General features: G+C 54.0%; 1 protein-coding gene and 1 long non-coding RNA gene across 3 annotated transcripts; one reads left to right on the top strand and one right to left on the bottom strand.

The window, feature by feature from the left end:
* The first annotated feature begins 1,264 nt into the window (after positions 1–1,264).
* Positions 1,265–6,229, top strand: LOC128627624 (uncharacterized). Its single transcript, XR_008391867.1, has 3 exons — positions 1,265–1,275; positions 3,968–4,202; positions 6,062–6,229. It is a non-coding gene; the product is annotated as an uncharacterized LOC128627624 (long non-coding RNA).
* A 1,484-nt stretch (positions 6,230–7,713) lies between these two features.
* On the bottom strand, positions 7,714–13,752 carry SNAI3 (snail family transcriptional repressor 3). Of its 2 annotated transcripts, none has more exons than XM_037142461.2 (4): positions 13,617–13,752; positions 10,605–11,213; positions 8,389–8,573; positions 7,714–8,042 (listed from the first exon to the last, which is right to left on the bottom strand). In XM_037142461.2, the coding sequence occupies exons 1-3, from the start codon at positions 13,690–13,692 to the stop codon at positions 8,392–8,394; spliced, it is 867 nt and encodes a 288-aa protein (XP_036998356.2). In that variant the 5' UTR covers positions 13,693–13,752; the 3' UTR covers positions 7,714–8,042; positions 8,389–8,391. The 2 variants fall into 2 exon arrangements, with proteins under 2 accessions (XP_036998356.2, XP_053522696.1); XM_053666721.1 differs by having other exon boundaries at positions 8,039–8,058.
* Between the last annotated feature and the right edge of the window lie 4,332 nt (positions 13,753–18,084).

Genomic DNA, 18,084 nt, shown 5'->3' with positions numbered 1-18,084 from the left:
TGAATTGTATCCCTAAAAATTCATATGTTGAAGTCCTAGCCCCCAGGATTTTAGAATGTGACTGCTTGGAAGTAGGGCCTTTAAAGGGGTAATTAAGTTAAAAATGAGGCTGGTAGGGTGGGTTCTAAAGCAGCATGAGGGGAAATAATAAAACAAGACACATATGCCCAGAGGGATGACCATGGGAAGACATAGGAAGAGGACAGCTGTCTGCAAGGCGAGGAGGAAAGAGGCCTCAGGAGAAACCAGCGCAGAGCAGGCCTTCCGGCGCACACTTCACTACAGAGAGCGACGGGGGTCCTCTGCGGCGTCTCTGCCCGCCTCGAGGCGGCCCCCACTGTCCCTGCTCTTGCAAGTATCTTGGCAATCATCAGGTGCCTTCCAGCTGCCTGTTAGCATCTAGCTGCTGATCTTTCCTTGAAGGTTTGTGGTTCCAGTAGAAATGGCTGAAGGTCTTTTTCATTGTAAACCAGGAAAACTCAGAACTACGAGTCGCAGAGTGCAGAGGGCTGAACATTTATTAAGCACTTAGTGCATGCCAGGTGTTTCACTGGACCTATTATTTAGGCTCCAAGACAAGCTGTTAAGCAGCTCAGGAGAAATCCTTTCCCAATCCACCTTTGGAGCCAGTGCTCCGCTGCTGCCCTTTGACCTCTTTTTCTCCTTCCTTCTTTGCCACTTTCTCTCATTTTCTACAATCCTGGTCAACTCTATAACATTTTGAGCATTTCCTGTTTCTTAAACATCCTTCCAGCCCTATTTTCCTGTTTGTCACACCTTCTCTCTCCTCACCAGAGGATGAGAAAGACCTGGCCCCTCACCCTTGAATTCCGGAACTCCAAAATGCTCTCTTCCAAGTCCAGGCAGCTGCCCTTCCCACACATCCGCATGGTCACCCTTGACCATCTCACCTCGTGCCCTGACCCTAGCTTGAAAAACAGTATCTGCCACCCCGATCTGGCTCTCCAGTTCTGATTTGCGAGTGAAAGGGATATTCAGAATTCCTTAGTGGGTGACAGGGGTGACAGCCTCTGGACCCAGAGTGCTTTATGCTTAAATCCCAGCTCTGCCACTGGCCTGCTGTGTGACTTTGGACCAGCTGCTTAACCTCTTGTACCCGTCTCCTCGCCTGTAGGAGAGGATGAAGCCTTATGGGTGTCATGTCAGTGGCATGCCCGCGTCAGTCCACAGGAAGGGCGGGCTGTTATTGGACCCGTAAGAAGCTCTGGGAGGACTTCCTTTCAGAAGAGACAGCATGTTCATTTGGTTAAAGCAGTAAGTAACTCACATGGCTTCTATAGCTCCCAGTTTTCTAAAACGTGGGCTCCAAAGATGCCCTCCCTCACTGACTGTACACACGTGGGGAGGAAACCTCGCCAGCTGGGGCCAGCTGGCTGGCTGGCTGGCATCACTGCTCTGCACTTGCCTTGGCATCTTTCTGCCTGAGCCACTCACCCTGGGAAGCATTTTCTTTATCAAGGGTACGTGAACCAGCTCACCTGCCTTCAAGCACATGCACCCATTGTTCGGTACACAGCCTGCCTGGGCAGATGGATCCAGGGCCTGGTTCAGGCAGTCTGGGTAAATAAATAGGAAGCTGCTTGCCTCTTGGGGTTAACAGTGCTCATTAAGTTTGTGCTAAAGAGAACAGATTTCTTTCCAAGGGTGGGAAAAAGCCATGCCTGTGAGATTAGCCCTAGGGAAGGATTAAAGAAAAAAAAAAAGGTCTGTTTTAGATTAAGCCTTGCTGTGTTCCCTGTTGAGTATCCTTTATTCTAGTGATGTTTGTTGAACGTCTAACCCAGATCAAGTTGGGCACATGGCATGCGCAGGGTGCTACAATATGGTGGGAGTCTGTGGGAGAAAGTGGCCTTGTGCTCAATGCCAAGGATTATGGGCTTGGACTTGAGACTGCAGGGACAGACAACCTTGTCCCAGGTTGGAACAGTGTGGAGGGGTGCTGAGCGGGTAGTGGAGCTGCATTGGGGGTGCAGTTTGGAAGACAAATTGAAGATGGAAATTGTGAGTGTGAACTAAGGTAGCAACCCTGAGGATCAAGATGAAGAGTCTGGTCTGAAAGACTCAGAGGTGAATTGACTAGACATGGGTATCGGGAATGCAGGGGTTTCTAGCAGTAACTATTGGGCCATTCTCCCGCTGATGCAGTGGGTCTGTGATGAAGTTCCAGAGTTTGTGAACAAAGCAGAATATACACGTGGAGCTATCCCTAATAACTCCTGAAGTCACCCATGAGACAACAGAACCAGCTCTCCAAGGCCAGTACAAGCTTTTCTTCCAGCGCTGGGCTAGGTGGCTATTTCTGTGGCACCAATGGGTTTATGTCCACATATTAGAATCACATGTGGAATATTAGAATTACGTATGGAATAGTGATTCTTTTTTTTAAAGATTTTATTTATTTATTTTTAGAGAGGGGAAGGGAGGAAGAAAGAGAGGGAGAGAAACATCAATGTGTAGTTGCCTCTCACATGCCCCCCACTGGGGACCTGGCTCGCAACCCAAGCATGTGCCCTGACTGGGAATCGAACAAGTGACCCTTTGGTGTACAGCCTGCACTCAGTCCACTGAGCTACGCCAGACAGCGCAGGCATGGTGATTCTTAAGCTCTAGGTCTCAGAACCCTTTCACATTCTTCAAAATTATTGAAGACCCCGAAGAGCTATAATTTATGTGGAGTGCATTTATCTAATATTTACCTATATTAGAAATTTAAGTGGATATATTTTTAAAGGATTTATTAAATTTATTTAAAATTATCATTAATGAACCCATCACATATTAATATCTCTGTGAAAAATAACTCTTTTCTGAAACAAAGTTTTCGTGAGTTGAGTACATTTTTGTGAATCTCCCTCGTTGAGATTAGCCGCTGGGCTCTCCTGCCTGCTTCTGCCTGTGCTGCTGTGGTGACTGTGGTCGCCCCCACTGTGTTTACACTTTCGGTATGTGTGCCAACCAGTGCGAAGTGTTCTTAAGCACAGCCCCTGGAGAGGTGTCTGAAGACAGCCTGTGACATCCCCTGGCATAGGGTGCTGGGTCTGCGAGGAGAGGTGATGGAGCCGCAGGACGGCAGGCCGCCCCTCACCCACGGGTGCTAGGGAGGGTCCTGGGGGAAGCAGGCCATCCCCACTTCCATGCTCAGTGGAGGAATGGCAGCAGGATCAGGGCCCTGACTGTCCTCAATCTCAGCCTCTCTTTTTGGCCATCTCAAAACAGTGACATTTCAGAAGGTAAAATGCAGATTTCACAGAAGAGTCACTGTGATTCTGCCCTTTGCCTTCAGGCCTCTCATCTGAGTTACCCACAAAGGTGTCACTGTGTGTTCTGGGGGAGGAAATGGCAGCTGGTGTTCTGAGCTGGACAAGCAAAACTGGAGTGGCTAAGGACCAGCTGCGGTCGGTCCTTACAGGAAGAACCAAGGAGACAGACGAGAGGCACCCGAGGGACCCAGGTGTGGGGAAGGGGAGGTGAGGAGCGCTCCCGTGCTCTTGGACGCTCTGAGGGAGAGCAGGCTGTGAGCCCGGGGGTGGGGGTGGCACCGCTCCGTGTGCTGGAGAGGCAGCCTCCAACTCCTCTACCTGATGCCCAGAGATGGTACAACTCACCCAACAAGAGGGACTTTGTCTGAATTCCTGCCCCTCGCCTCTCTTGCCCTTCATACACTTCATACACTTCAGCTCCATCCGGAGCTCTGCTGGCACCTATGGGTGCCCTGGGCTGGTGCCAGACTGCCTCTCAGGCAGCTCATGGGCTGGGCCTGGGAGGCAGGGAGCAAAGAGTTACTTCAGCCAGAACTTGGTGATCAAGACATGGACAGATTCTATGAGGAGTTAAGGCTGAGGGTTTGTTTGAAGTTAGCGATTATATTTTATATTCACTATTCTAGGTGTCTGATTTTACTTTTATGTTTAATTGGTGCTTTCCTCATAGCCAAAATAGGGGTCAGCATGATTTCTTTTTTAGACATGAAGAACCCAAGTCTTCGTAATGGAATTGGCTCAATCCTGATAGACTCATAGCACCGGAATCAGAGCACCTCCCTTCTGGATCTGGCCAGGACACCCTTGTCTGCTGGAGAGGGCGGGTGATGCCCACGCTCTGCGTCAGATCTAGCCTCTCTCTGAGTTCCTCTGAGTCTTGGCAGCCGAGTGCTCTCCCTGGAATGTTCCACCATCCACAAGGTGACGAAGGCCTGGAAAGTTTTGTTCCAATGAACTTTGCCAGGGAGCTATACTTAGCTATCAAGTGGGGCCAAGAGTGGGTTCTCTGAATATAGATAGTAACAAGTGGGCTATTTTCAAACTTCCAGAGAACCCCCAAATGTTCAGGGCCAAAATGATATTTATAGAGCCCTTTGGGATCTGGAAGGGAAAACATAACCTTTGTGTGTCTGTAGTTTCAAGAGAGAGGTTTCTTTCAACAGAATGGGTTGAGGGGCCCAGCCACTGAGAGACTGGGTGTCCCTCCCACAGCTGTTTCCGGGGCTGAGCTCACGGAGGCCAGGCACTTGTGTCTGTGAGTGAGAAAAGAGGCGAAGCTTGTCGTGCCCAGTAATTTTCTTTCCTGTGCACACCGGTGCCATCCTGGGAGCACTTTCTGTGCTGGGAAGATGCTGTCCCCAAACTCGGAGAGCCCATTATATGGTTTTTCTCTTGTCCAGAATCCTCTTGATTTCTTAGGCTCCTGCTTTTGCCCAAACTTAATCAAGCTGCTGTCAAAAGACCTGATTCCAACTCCATAGGTACCAGACTCCCACCCTAGAGAGAGGCCCCAACAATGTGCCTGGAGTAGTGTGACAAAAAGGCTCTCTTTGGGTAGAAGAGTGGGAATGTGATGAGTAAAGATTTGAGTAGGAGGGTGGCCAATAGCAGTCATCCGAGAAGAGAGCTGGTCATGCCAGCATCACCTGGGGATGAATGTGAACAAGCCTTAGACACCTTTCTGATTCTCATTGTGGAAGTGTGGAGAGAGGGCCCCAGAAACCCAAATGTTAAATGGGTGTCTGGATTAATTCTAGTGATCAGGCTAACTAATAAAGAAAGGCGGGTCAGAGTGGGAGGCTATAAGCCCCAAGTGTTCAGGAGGCAGCGTGGCCCGTGGGGGAAAGTGGCCTCGCAGCCTGGCTGTTGCCAACTAGCTTTGAGTGGGACATCCCCCCATTCATTCCGCGTCAGTTTCTTGGCAGGTTCTCGGGCCTTTCCTCACCCCTCTGCCAACTGATGCTCCACTACCCTGCCCTACACAGCCCAGATATAAATATAAGAGCATTTTCCATGGGCCAGTACAGAAGGGCAAACATTTGACTTTATTTTAGGACTGTGAAATTCTCTTCCTTCATACCCAACAGGTGCACTGCTTCATTTAGATATTGGTACCCAGAAATAGAACACAATTTACAATATAGCTTCCTTCAGGCATCTGTGTGCTATTAAAAAAAAAAAAAAAAGAGCCTCCTGCTAGCTGGCCAGGCACAGCACAAATGCTGGCTGGAGCGTTCACCTTTGCCAGGCTTGGGGAGAGGCACCCACCTGCAGGCAGCTTGACCCCCTCAGCAGAGGAGCCAGGCACCTCGAGAGACAGTTTGGGGGCAGGATCATCCTTTCAGGAAATGGGCCTGTCCTCAGCCACACAGGACCCGCTGGCACGGTGGAGAGGAGGGGCACAGACACAGACACTAGAGAGGGGCCAGGCACTGAGCAGGAGGACTCAGACCAGCAGAGGAGGTGTTTCTAGTGACTCTGTCAGCAGTGAGACTCCACTGACCCCTTGGTGCTTTGTGGGCTGGGGGAGAATAGGATGTGGCTCTCCGCACTTTAAGCCCAAGCACGGGACCCACCCAGCATCTCTCGGCAAATCGTGTGTTCTCACCAGCTGTTGGGGGGTGGTGAATAGTGTTCCTTCAACTTATATGTTGATGTCTTAACCCCCAAGTACCTCAAAATGTGGCCTTATTTGGAAATAGGGAAACTGCAGCTGTAGTGAAGATGAAATCATTATAAGGTGCGTCCTAACCAGACATACCGGGTTTCCTTACACAAAGGGGAAATTTGGACACAGGCAGACATGCACACAGGGAGGACACCGTGTGTAGATGGAGGCACTGATGGGGTGACGCTTCTACAAGCCCAGGAACATCGAAGGCTGCCAGCAGACCAGCAGGACCGGGAGAGAGGCCTGGGCAGGCTCTCCTCACAGCACCAGAAGGAACCAGCCCAGCCGGCTCCTTGGTCTTGGACTTCTAGCCTCCAGGACTGTGAAAGAATAAATTTCTGCTGTTTAAGCTGCCCAGTGTGTGGGACTTTGTTACAGCAGCAAACTAATACATTACCTAAATTCCTAGTCTCGGAAGCGTCTGCATTCCAGTGACTGAGATGGTCTGGAATAGGTCAGGCAGGAGCCTCTCCTGGGTGGTCTGCTTCATCAAGGTCACCTTGGTCCAAAGAAGCCCAAGACCAAGGTCAAGTTTCCTCTGGGATGCCCCAAGGCCCCTCCAATGGCTGTCATTAAACCAGCCACCCAGGTCCCTTTATTCTCTGAGGAGCAATAGGCAGAATCTACAATGGGGGTCACCAGGGATGGAACAGCAGCAGAGGTGGCTGCAGAGTAAGATACTTGGCACCCAGTGTGGTCCTGATAAATGCTCCCCATTGTTCTCACGTGCAGAGGAGGCTCGGTGTCTGGTGGCTCAGGGCCGAGAGGGACACCTCTGCAGCTTGCTGTGTGGCTCTGTCCCAGGGCCAGAACCAAGGATCCTAACTCACCCTTGGCTGGGACCAGAAGTGGAGCTTCTGACAGCACAGGCTGCCCTTCCCGCAGAGAGGAGCAGGTGTCCCCTCCCAATGTCAAGGGCTCAGTCAGTCTCCATTAGGCTCAGGCCTCTTTTTTCGATCCCGGATGCCACCCTCCCTGAAGGGTCCTGCTGGAGATGGTTAAGACACACTGGCAAGAGGCGGGACCAGTCCAACAGGTGACCACCCAGGAGCCTGGGGGTGAGAGGAGGCCCCCTGTGAGGATATGATGCCACCAATGCTGGTACATCATGGACACTGAGGAGGTGGGTGGAGGGCAGGTGCTTAAGTGTTGGCATGTGAGTTGGTTTGGCGAGGCATGTGTGTCTTGGGTGGGGTCAAAGTTCTGGGCCACTCAGTTCATAGATGCCTGCGGCCTCGAGAGACACATGCTGAAAAAAGGCAACAGTACTGTGGGCAGACATGGAGATGTGGCCCTTTGGTGAGAGAGAGATGGTGCAATGAAGACACATCTTTTGGTGACAGTGGACGGACATGTGGACTCAGCACTGACTCTCTCTTCTAGCACAGACCTTGGGGAAATGGACATCCAGCCATGCAGTGTCACAGCCCACCCTGGCACTTTCTCCTGCTACAGTCTCCTCACACCTCTCTTGCAAGCCCTTGCTCGTCCCCAGGTTCATGCCCTTTAGTTACTCTTCCACACTGCTGGATACTGTTCCCATCACCTGTCTTTCGGAAGAAGGTACCTGTGCTCACCTGGACCCTGCCTCATATCCTTGCTCCCCAACCCGTAGCAGCAACACAGCTTGATGCCCTGACTCCTAGTCTCCTCCTCCTGTGGCCAGGAATCCTGCTGCCTCTGGAGAATTGCTGAGAGCTGGGCCTCCTTTGTAGATGCAGGGGACCGGGAAAACGTAGACCCTCAGAGGACATAACAAGTCCGAGTGCATGGACTTTTTTATTGCCCCACAGTTGTAGATGGGGACCTAGCGTCTGGGCTTCTCGGTGCTGCTCCATCTGAGACTGGGAGGGCGTGGGTGCACACGTGTGACACGAGGCAGTGTGGCCCAGATTCCAAACCAAAGGCAGGGGCAAGTGAGCCTTGAGGCAGCTCTGCCCATGCAGGCTAGACTGGAGACTTGTGCCAATGCACTCGGCACAAGTCAGGCTGTCCATGTGGAGTTGTGAAGAGCTCCAGAGGCAGCCCTGTCTGTCATCTTAATGGAAGGCTTGTCCATGCTGGTGACAGTCCCCCAACAGTCTTTAACTCTGAAAGAAACAGAAGCTGAAACCAGAGCAAGTGGAAAATGAGACAGTGGTTCTTATTTTGCTGGAAGTCGCCCCTGGGAAGGAAGTTCCCTTTAAGTAGGCAGAGTGAGGTGGGAGATCTGCACAAGCCCTCGCTCACCCTGATGGCCCACTGGGCTGCTCTGGTTCAGAATAGACATAGGCCTTGGCAAGCAGGGGAGCGGGGAGCGGGGGGCCGGGGTGAGCTCCCCCCCCAGGACTGCGGGCTCCTCTGAGTGCACCAGGCAGCAGGAAGCTGCCAAGAGGGGTGCCAGCTGTGGTCTTCTGGGTTGAGGTCTTGTCCCTCCTACCTGCACCAAACTCATACCTCTCAGGGACCGGAGCAGCAGCCAGATTCTTCATGCCTTGCCAAGAGTGACATTCGGGAGAAGGTCTTGGCGCAGCTCTTACACTGGTATCTCTTGGTGTCAGAGTGTGTCTGCAGGTGGGCTCGGAGATTTGAGCGGTCGGCGAAGGCCCTGCTGCAGTGAGAGCAGGCATAGGGCTTCTCACCTGGGGAAGGGAGAGGGAAGGGTGTATGACTGTCTGGAGTGTGCTGGGAAGGTGGCCTCAGGGTTCAAGTGTCCCTGTTTATAACCCATCCCTCCCTCTCAATTCCCATTCGTCTATCATCATCACCCCCTCCCTAGGACACAAGTGATAGGGGCCTTGGAGCCCAGCCTGAGGAGGAGACTTTAAGGCCAAGAGGCCATACAAGCACCCAAGAGGGCAGGGTGGCATGACATACCTAACCCTTCCTGTGAGCAAAGGTCCAGTGCAGCTCTTTGCTACATCTACCACAGCTGCTGGATCTTTCTCCATTTCTGCAAGAGCTCTCCTGGGGCCCTTTGCCACCAAGATCTGGACGTGAGAAGCACGGACACCTTCAGGCACCTGTGCCTGTCCACTGAAAGCCAGTGGTGGGGACCGGCCAGGCTCCCACAGAAGGTGGGCTGGAAGGAGTGAGCCCTCCTTCTGTACAGAAGGGCATTTAGGAATAGCTAAAATCCTTGTGTCCTTCAGGCCACCTCTAGTCAGACCACCAGGGATTTGGACAAAGTGCTTCTGTTGGGACCTTGGCCCCAGGATGATTCTGACAACTATAAAAGGAAGGGTCACTGAGAGTCCTCTGTTCTCTGTCTGTGCAGAGTGGCTTCCAGTCCTGCAACCCTTTTGAGTCCTGAGAGACACCAGCCCGCAATCCCCACTGCACAACACCTAGGCGCACTCCCAGCCAGGCCAGTCTCCTGTGGGGACTGCCACACCCTGGCTCCCAGACCAGGAGCACTGAGCCTCTGATGAGGGGTGACATCCTTAGTGAAGGGTAGAAGAAAATGGCTCCTTTCCAGTAAAACCCTTCTTTCCAGTCTCTACCCACATGTGACTCAGAAGATTCTAGTCACAGAGCCGAGACTTAGGTTTAGGGAGGCCCTTGTTACAGAAAGTGTGTGTTGCAACTGTGGGTCTGTGACCAGGACCAAATACTTATTCTGGGACCTCTGCGTCTCCGTTCTTGTCTCCCGCTCTGCAAAGTGTGCTCGACAAAGTCCGGGGCTCCAGGAGAAGCCCCAGACTGAGGTCTACTTCAGCTACTGGCTGCCCCTGTACGGAGCAGGGGCCTTCCGCTCTCTCTGGGCCATATATTATAATACAGCATGAGAAGGCCAAGGTTTTTAGGCCTCCTTCAGCCACCTGTCCACATTCCTCTCCTTTCTCTGTTTCTATCTTTGTCTCCTCACCGTAGCTGCTCGTCTCTCCTTTGTTTCCTGTGGGCTCCTGGCCACCGTCTCACCCAGGGACAGGTTTGGTCCAGGGCCCCAACTTCTAAGTGAAGTTGCAGCTGTCATCTCTGCCCTTCAGATAAGCCATGACCCCTATAGTTCTTACCCCCAGCCCAGGCCTTTCTTGCTCCCCGGACTCCTCCTTCCAGAATTCTTGGAAGGCTGTGAAATGTGAAAAGTCAGATCCTGCTGAAATCCTGTGCATCCTACACTTTCCTGAGTGTTACGGGTTGAATTGTGTCCTCCAAAAAGGAGACATCCATGTCCTAAACACTAGTACCTGAAGATGTGACCTTATTTAGAAATAGGGGCTCTGCGGATACCATGAGGTTAAGATGAGGTCATGCTGCAGTTTGTGGGCCCTGATTCAATATGACTGGTGTCCTTATAACTAGAGGGAAATTTGGACACACCCAGAGGAGAGGCCATGTGAGGTTCGAAGCAGAGGTTGGAGCGATGTGGCCACAAGCCAAGGATGCCTGCAGCCTCCAGGAGCTGGAAGAGGCAGGAAGGATTCAACCCTGGGACACCTGGACTTTGGGCTTCTGGCCTCCAGACAGTGAGGGAGGACATTTCTGATGTTTTGAGACCCCCAGGTTGTGGGACTTTGTGTTGCAGCCCCAAGACATGGATGCACTGGAGAGCAAAAGCTGTGTGAATATCCATCCTCTTGTTCATAAAATCTCCCCTTCCCTCTTTCTAACTTCCAGGTCCCATTCTTGCCTCTACCCAGATCCCTCTTGTAGACCAGACGCTGTCCTACCTGTGTGGGTCCGAATGTGGCCCTGAAGCAGCCAGGGCCTAGAGAATGCCTTGCCGCAGATGGTGCAAATGCAGGGCAGCGTGTGCGTGCGGATGTGCATTTTGAGGGCTCCCAGGCTGGAGTACTCCTTGTCGCAGTACTTGCAGGTAAAGCAGCGCTGAGCCTGCAGGTGGCAGTGCAGCTGCTGGTGCCTGGCCAACCCAGCCAGTGTGTGGTAGGGCTTGTGGCAGTGGGTACACTGGAAGCCACCTGGGGAGCAGGAGGCCTTCTCAGCCCCCAGGAGTCTGTCTGGAGCCTGGTCCCCATCTGTGCCCAGTATTGGAGGCCACCGTGTGGGCAGAACCAGCAGTGGGGGCAGGTTGAGGTGGTTCAGGCTGTCCTTGAGGGGTATGCTGGGAGCCCGGCCAGCACGAGGGTCCATCAAGCTGACTTCCAAGGGATCTGGCTCAGAGGCCCTCTGAGCTTCTGGGAGGGGCAGGGAGATGCAGGTGATGCCAGAGATGTGGTCCCAGGGCTGGGCAAGGTCACCAGACATGGGAGGGGCTACTCTGTCTGGGAGGAGGAGGGGTACCACCAGCCCCCCACAGGCAGAACAGGAGCCATTGATTTCTAGAACAGCAGAAGGAGAGAGAATGGAAAGGTGAAGACTCAGCCCAAACGTTGTGTGCCCGCAAACTTCATTTCAGGTCCTGTTCCAAGCCCATCTTTAGGCCCTCAGCAGCTTGGCATGAAGGGAAAGACCTGAAATGATGGAGGTGTCGCCTGGGCAAGTGACGACGGCCTGGAAACCATGGGGTCTAGAGGAGGGATCTCAATTCCTCATTAAGAACAAAAAAAGGGAAATACGTTACAGAATCCCAAAACAGCTTTCATGGGGCCAAGGAAGGCTCCCTCACTGCCGGGCAGGGCGGACCCTCTCTCTGAGCTCTTGTCCCCCCTCAGGACCAGCTCACAGGGTGCCCCCAGGCACCCACATGGCATTAATTCAGAGCACTTGGCAGCAGGTCACCACATGGAAAATAACTATTTAGCCTCCAGTCGCCTCCCGATTACCCCTCGATATCCTGACATTGGTGCACGTAGGCAGCCTCCTGCCAGCTCTCCTGGTCCAGAGGAACTGTCCTCTGCCCTCAGCCTGTTACAGTCATATTTGTGAGCCAGCACGCCCCATCCTTGACCTGGAATGGTAGGCCCCCAAAGTGAGCAAGTTAGTAGGTAACAGTTCCGCATCTCCCCAAAGCCCAAATCTCCAAATAGCCTGCAACCCATTTCTTATTCCTTATGTGTTAAAATAAATCTCTGGCCCCAGATTGGGAGAGGAAGGGAAGAGGAAGGGGAGGGGGAGGGAAGCAGAGAGGGCTAATGGGCTCTAAGGCTGTTCCCGGACCGCCCGTCACTGGGCCTTGCAGAGCTGCCCATAGTTGCGTATTCAGATAGTGAAGTGGGTACACTGTGTGGCCAGACTCTACACGTGGCTTTTAAACTTTCAGAACTATGACCCATGTAAAGTCAGTTTTCCATCACATACATCTGAACAAAAGTTTTCTTAGACAACCAAAGCCGCCTTCGATAGGGGGAGTTGGGTAATGAAGATGTGGTACATATAGACTATGGAATACCACTCAGTTGTAAGAAAGGATAAAATGCTGACATTTGTGACAATGTGGGTGGACCTTAAGAATATCATGCTAAGTGAAATAAGTCAGAAAAAGCCAAGAACCATGTGGTTTCACTCAGACGTGGGACATAAAACTGAAACTCATAGACACCGACAACAGAACGGTGGTTACAAAGGGAGAGGGTGGAGAGCAGAGATGGCAAAGGGAGCCAAATACGTGCTGATGGAAGATGATTTGACTTTGGGTGCTGGCACACAGTGCAATGTATGTACAGATGGTAGATCGTAGAAATGTACACTCAACAGCCATATGACCCTATTTACCAATGACACCCCTATAAATTCATTTAAAAAATAAAGCTAGAATAAAAGTTTTCTCTATCTGGAGCACTGCACTCTGATGGTTTCTGTTCTATGTTATTTTATAAAATCGCTGCTGGTGACTAACTTGATTTCAGAACCCAGAAGTGAGGCTTCTGGTCCTGGAAGGTGCCCCCTGGTGGCGGCCCCGCGCAGTACTGGCCAGAGACTCCCTCCGCACACAGGGTCCTGAGAGCCCTAGAGGCTCTGAGGTGCCCGGGCCACCACAGCGTCTCCCCTTCCCTTCTCCCACCCTGAGTCATGAAGCAGTCTTAGCCCCAAGAAGCTGCTGAGCTGGGAGGGACAGCTCTGACTGCTCATATGAAACTCATAGACACCGAGGCTTTACCCTGGGGCCTCTGCAAGTCCTGATGCCCAGCAGAGAATGGGAATGAGAGAACAGTGCTGGGTTCTGGACTCCCATCTCCCTACCAAGCCCCCTGGGGATAGGATTGCAGCCCTTTGGCCCAGCCTGTTCCGGGCAACCTCCACTGGGGTGAGGAAAGGCCAGAGGGAAGGAGACCCTCGGGAGGGGTGAGGACGCACAGGAGGAGCCCTCGGAACGCTAAACGAGCTGGGCCTTGGCATCAGAGAGCCGTGGTCACTCTTCCCGGCCCCTGTGCTCGCCACCCAAATCAGGATATTCCTCGGGAGTCCTTGCACGGCAGCCCCAGGTGGCCCTCCAGCTCTCTCCCCACAGTCTCTGGGTCGCCTCCCAAACCTTCTGCTCCAGGAAGATGGCTCCTGGTTCCCTTAGCTGGGATGGGCACGCCGGGCCATAGGGGGACACCCCAGAATAATTAGGGGCCTAGAAACCTAAGTGGGGAGAGAATGCCCACGCGCTCCACCGGCCTCGGACTCGGACTGGGACCACCAACCTACCTCCAGCCTCGAGGCCTCGGAGCCAGCTGTGCTGGTGAGCTAACGCCTCTCTTCTTACCTGGGACAGGTGTCCCCCACTCCCAGGGGCTTCCCTCTCCTGCCCCGAGGAAGCGCGAGCCCTGAGCGGCGGCTGCGGAGCCCAGCAGCCCTACCTCGTTGGGTCTCCAGTTCCCCATAGTTGGGGATCCTGTGGCTGGAGTGCGTTTTCACCAGGAAGGAGCGCGGCATTGTTCCTCGCGGGCGCGGGTCCCACTTGCGAGTCCACAGAACGCGGGTCTGTAGCTCCGCGGCAGGTGCCGGGCAGGGTCAGGCTCATTAGCATAGCGCGCCTCCTCGTCCAACCAGCAAGCGGCGCGGCCGGGGCGGGGCTGGGCGGGACCTCGGACTCGGGTTTGGGGCCACGCCCAGGACAGGTGCGCGGCGTGGGGGCAGGAGCGCGTGGCCGGCGTGGCCTGCCCACGGGACCTCCCTGGCGTGCACCAGGAGTCACGCCGACCCCTGCGGCCTGAGGCATCCACTGGTTACCGACTAAACGGCAGAGGTCAGGGACAGGTGGGGCCCAGCCGGCTCCAGTGCACACAGCGTGGGAGCGCGAGCATGCCCATAGCCCAGCCTGGAGTAACCCTCCTCCAGCCTGTCTCGCGCGCCCCAGCTCCTGCTCAAGCCCGCAACGGTAGGACTGATGAGCACAAGCCCGCCCTGAACTCCAAAGCTAACCCAGCTGATCAGCCATAATGGTGATCAGTGGGGTCAGCAGGCCTGACGGAGCTGGTACCCTTTTCCAGTGGGCCCCTTCCCTTTGGAGACAGTGCTTTAGGAGTTGGCCCCAGACATCCAGAAAGCTCATTTGGTGGGAGAAAGGACAAACTTAGAATTCTGGAATTCCAAGGGGTTCAGACATGTGGTTACTGGAAGTTTAATCAAAAAGGGCAAAGTGTGTGCACTTTGCAACGGCCTGCCTGTGACTCTGGGCAGACATGTTCCTCCTCCAGTGTCCTTCGGAATCCTCAGTGCCACAAAGAGCTGGGTGAATCAGTTCTGGGTGTCTTGTCCCTTTCAATGTGGACATTTTGTAAATTCAGGGGTTAGACGGGGCAGTCTCTGGGCAGGCAGGCACAGCACCTGGCCAGCCCTCTGAGAGCCCCAGGTGTTGCTATGGCTGTGCAGCAAGCCTGCCTTCCAAGCAGAACCTTTTGAGGCCCAGGTTCTTTGTGTTGGTGCTGTGATGCTCTTCGATGCTTGGGCGGGGGGAGGCAGCAAGTGTGTAGAAGAACCCGTGCGGGCAGTGGGAAGGAGGGCCATGTCTCACAGTGTCTTCCATTCCCACGGTTTGGCAGATGAGGAAGGAGGCTCCGAGAAGTTGGGAAGCAGCAGAATTGGGACCCGGGCCCACACTTCCAGCCTAACCCGAGCTGTGCGTACCCCATCTGTTGCTTGGTGAGGGCGCACGGGAGGCCGGGTCATGCACAGACAGGAGAAGACACTAGTCTTTCCTGTGGGCCATGGCCTGGCACCATGCTGCCATGCATGTGGCTTTCAGAGGACACATGACTGCCTTCTGCTTATTCACTGGTCCCTGGGCCTCGAAAGGTTTCTATTTATACCCTCCCTTCCTTCTCTCTTCCCCTCCCAGACATAGATAACACTTGCAGACACCTGGGCCAATCCTTTGCCCAGACCATTCTTCCTCACTCAGCCACCCCTCCTTAATCCCCAGAGAGACACTCTGTTATTTAGGGAAGCTCGAGCACTCTTGTGGAGAATCTGCTGATCTCATCTTGGAAATTCACCAGGGACTTGAGGGTCCTGAGAGAGCCTTTGGGGTAGGGGCAGTTGATTACTTTCCTGGGGCTGCTGTAACAAATGACCCAAAGGGAAGTTTCCAGTTCCTGCTAACAACTCAGAACTGCCCTCACTTGAGGGCACAGACTGACTTTGGGCTGTGGGACCCAAGTGGTACCAACAGAGGAAAACCTCAGCATCTACCTGTCCCTACCTGTGCAGCCCTGGGAGAGGAGCACAGCGGTCCCCATCTGCTCTGCTCTGTGTTCTCCTGTCCAGAACAGCCACTGTGCCTGATGGTGAAGTCTTATGCCCCACCCTGCAGTGGGAAATACACTTCTCAGCATCCCCTCTCTCACCCAGTGCAGGGCTTGCTGGGAACCGAGGTTTGCCTTTCCTGCAGAAACCACAGCAGTCTTCCCTGGGCACCTAAGACCTGGGGGGTATCAGCTTCCCAGAGCCAGGCTGCTGCCCCTCCCATCGGCCTCTGTCAGTGTGGGAACCCCCATTCCCCTGGGCCAGATGGGAGTCAACCCTTGTTCCTGCACAGCACCCAAGTGTACTCAGGTCCACAGTGGGTGTTCAGCAATACTTGTTGGACTAGATGGAAAAGCACTGAGTCCCCAGATAACCTGGCCCCAGGCACACATGTCCCTGGGTGTTGGGGGATGGGCCCCTATTTGTGCTCTTGATTGCAGACATGGGTGTGAAGGTACCAGGCTCCAGGGGTGAACCTGGTGCCAGGACTCAGAATAGTGCTCAGAACTGGGCCTTGAAGCTGGGCCCCGTCCGTCCCAGGCCACGAGCAGATGGCCCTCGCATTGAGGGCACCAGCCCCTGCAACAGTGGCCCCTGTGTCAGTGTGTGGGGCATTCCTTGAGGGACAGTGGCCGTAGTTGGGAAATCCCGATTTGAGGTGTCCCCATGCTGTCCAAGGTGTTAGATTTGTTAAAACTCGGATCCAGTGATCCAGCTCCCAATGACCAGACTGGTGACCAGTGTGTGCTTGGTCAACCCCGGTGAAGGCAAACTCACTAGTGCTCACAGCTGCTCATCTCATTCCATTTGGGGGCCTGATTGTTAGAGGTGATGTTGGACCTTAAACAGAGGGTCAGCGGACACATCCTGTGTGATGCGGGGGGTACTGAGAGGGGAGACTGTCCTTCCGCACACAGCCTATGTGGTAGGCAACAGAGGCCTGGGCACCTTAGGGCGTGCAGAGTGTGACGTTGCGTGCTGAGGAGGGTACTGGGGGTTGGGGCATGAAAGGCGAGAACTGAGCAATGATCAGGCAGGGATGTGCTGTGTGCGTCTGTGTCAGTATGTGTGCATGCTTGTATGTGCACACATGCAGACCTGCATCCTATACATGCACACCTACAACACATGTGCGTATGTATGTACACACATGGGTACCTGTGCGAGATCACAGGAGCTGTTCTCGTGTGATACAGAGGTCAGGCATCAGCAGGTGAGCCCTGGCCTTGAAGCGAGGGGTCTATTGAGTCCACAGCTCAGTCCCCGGCTGCTCACCCCACTGAGTCCTCTCTGCACTCTTTGCCCACACAGTGAAGCTGGCCCCTCATTCCCCGCAGGCTGATGGAGAGACTCAAAAGGCCACATGTTGATGGTTCTCTCTCACAGTGATGCACTGGACTTCCTTGTGGGCTGATCTGTCTTCAGTGCAGCATCTGATCCTTGATGCTCTCAGTCTCGAGTTCACTTGGTCAGTGTGCTGGGCTTCTCTTGCTCACCCACCACCAGGACACAGAGAGCAGCAAGGTCCATCCCAACCTTGAAGTCTGCTGGAGAGGCATCTTAGCTAGCTCTCACCTCTGCAGCAGCTTCCAGTCAAGCGGCTGGGCCCTGCCAGCCAGAACATGCCCAGGACTCCAGGATGCACCTCCTGGGCCCTGGGAACCGTGTTGGCATTCGGCCCGGCCTAGGGCAGGCTCTCTAGAAGCCTCCCATCTGCAGGACTCAGAGTCCCTTCAAGACGCACCCCAATGAGCCTGAAGTGGGTTGGACAGACTTGCTGGCCGGGTGTGTTGGTCGCTACACTGAGCAGTACACCTGTGCAGGAACCCACTGGCTCTGTCTCTGGGCTGGCTCAGGGCAGTGGGTCACCTCTCAAGGGGCCTTCAGCAAGCCTGGTGCCAAGCAGTGGTTCCAGCACCCTCCAGAAATCCACAAGGCAATGGATAGCAAGTGTGATAAGATTATAGACACCAGTTGCCGCCCCTTTCCAGGCGGCACCAAGCTGGAGCTCATGCCTTGTGCTTCCCTATCTGGCATGTGCTGATGGTGAACTGACAGGCAGCGTTAGGGGTTGAAGCCCTTGCCCCGTAAGGATGTTGAATGTTGCAGTCCCAACCCCAACACCTGTGCTTGTGGTCTTACTTGGATATAGGGTCTTTGTAGGTCAAAGGGAGGTCCTAGGGTGGCCCCGTCTGATGACTTGTGTTCTGATAAAAGGGGAAATTTGGACACAGACACACAGATGGCAGATGAGGTGAAGGCACAGGGAGAATGCCATGTGAGGCCAATGGGTCAGTGATGCATCCGTGAGCCGAGGATGCTGGCGGCTGCTCGGAGCCTGGCAGAGCCGGAGACCAGGAGCAGAATGGCTGCTCCCTCGCGACGCTCAGAAGGAACCAGCCCTGCTGATACCTGAACCCCCCACCTCTGGCCTCTTGAGCTACAGGAGAATCCATTTGCACTATGGAGGCCACATAGCTGTGGGGTTTTTTTACAGCCACCCAGGACACTCACCCTGATAGCAGCGCTTGCTCTCCCCTGTTTGCTGTGAGGGCCCAGCTGATCAAGAAGAACTAAGCA

This window comes from Artibeus jamaicensis, unplaced genomic scaffold (assembly GCF_021234435.1).
Source record: "Artibeus jamaicensis isolate MK-2021 breed Jamaican fruit bat unplaced genomic scaffold, CSHL_Jam_final contig_464, whole genome shotgun sequence".
Taxonomy (NCBI): domain Eukaryota; kingdom Metazoa; phylum Chordata; class Mammalia; order Chiroptera; family Phyllostomidae; genus Artibeus; species Artibeus jamaicensis.
This window is presented reverse-complemented; position numbering and strand designations above follow the sequence as displayed.

Bases quoted from the DNA above. Each gene is read 5' to 3' on its own strand.
- SNAI3 (XM_037142461.2), bottom strand. From the start codon at position 13,692: ATGCCGCGCTCCTTCCTGGTGAAAACGCACTCCAGCCACAGGATCCCC. The intron at 11,214-13,616 runs GTAGGGCTGCTG...CTGCTGTTCTAG, and splicing joins GGAACTGGAGACCCAACGAG to AAATCAATGGCTCCTGTTCT. The intron at 8,574-10,604 runs GTAGGACAGCGT...TCCCTTCCCCAG, and splicing joins CCACATTCGGACCCACACAG to GTGAGAAGCCCTATGCCTGC.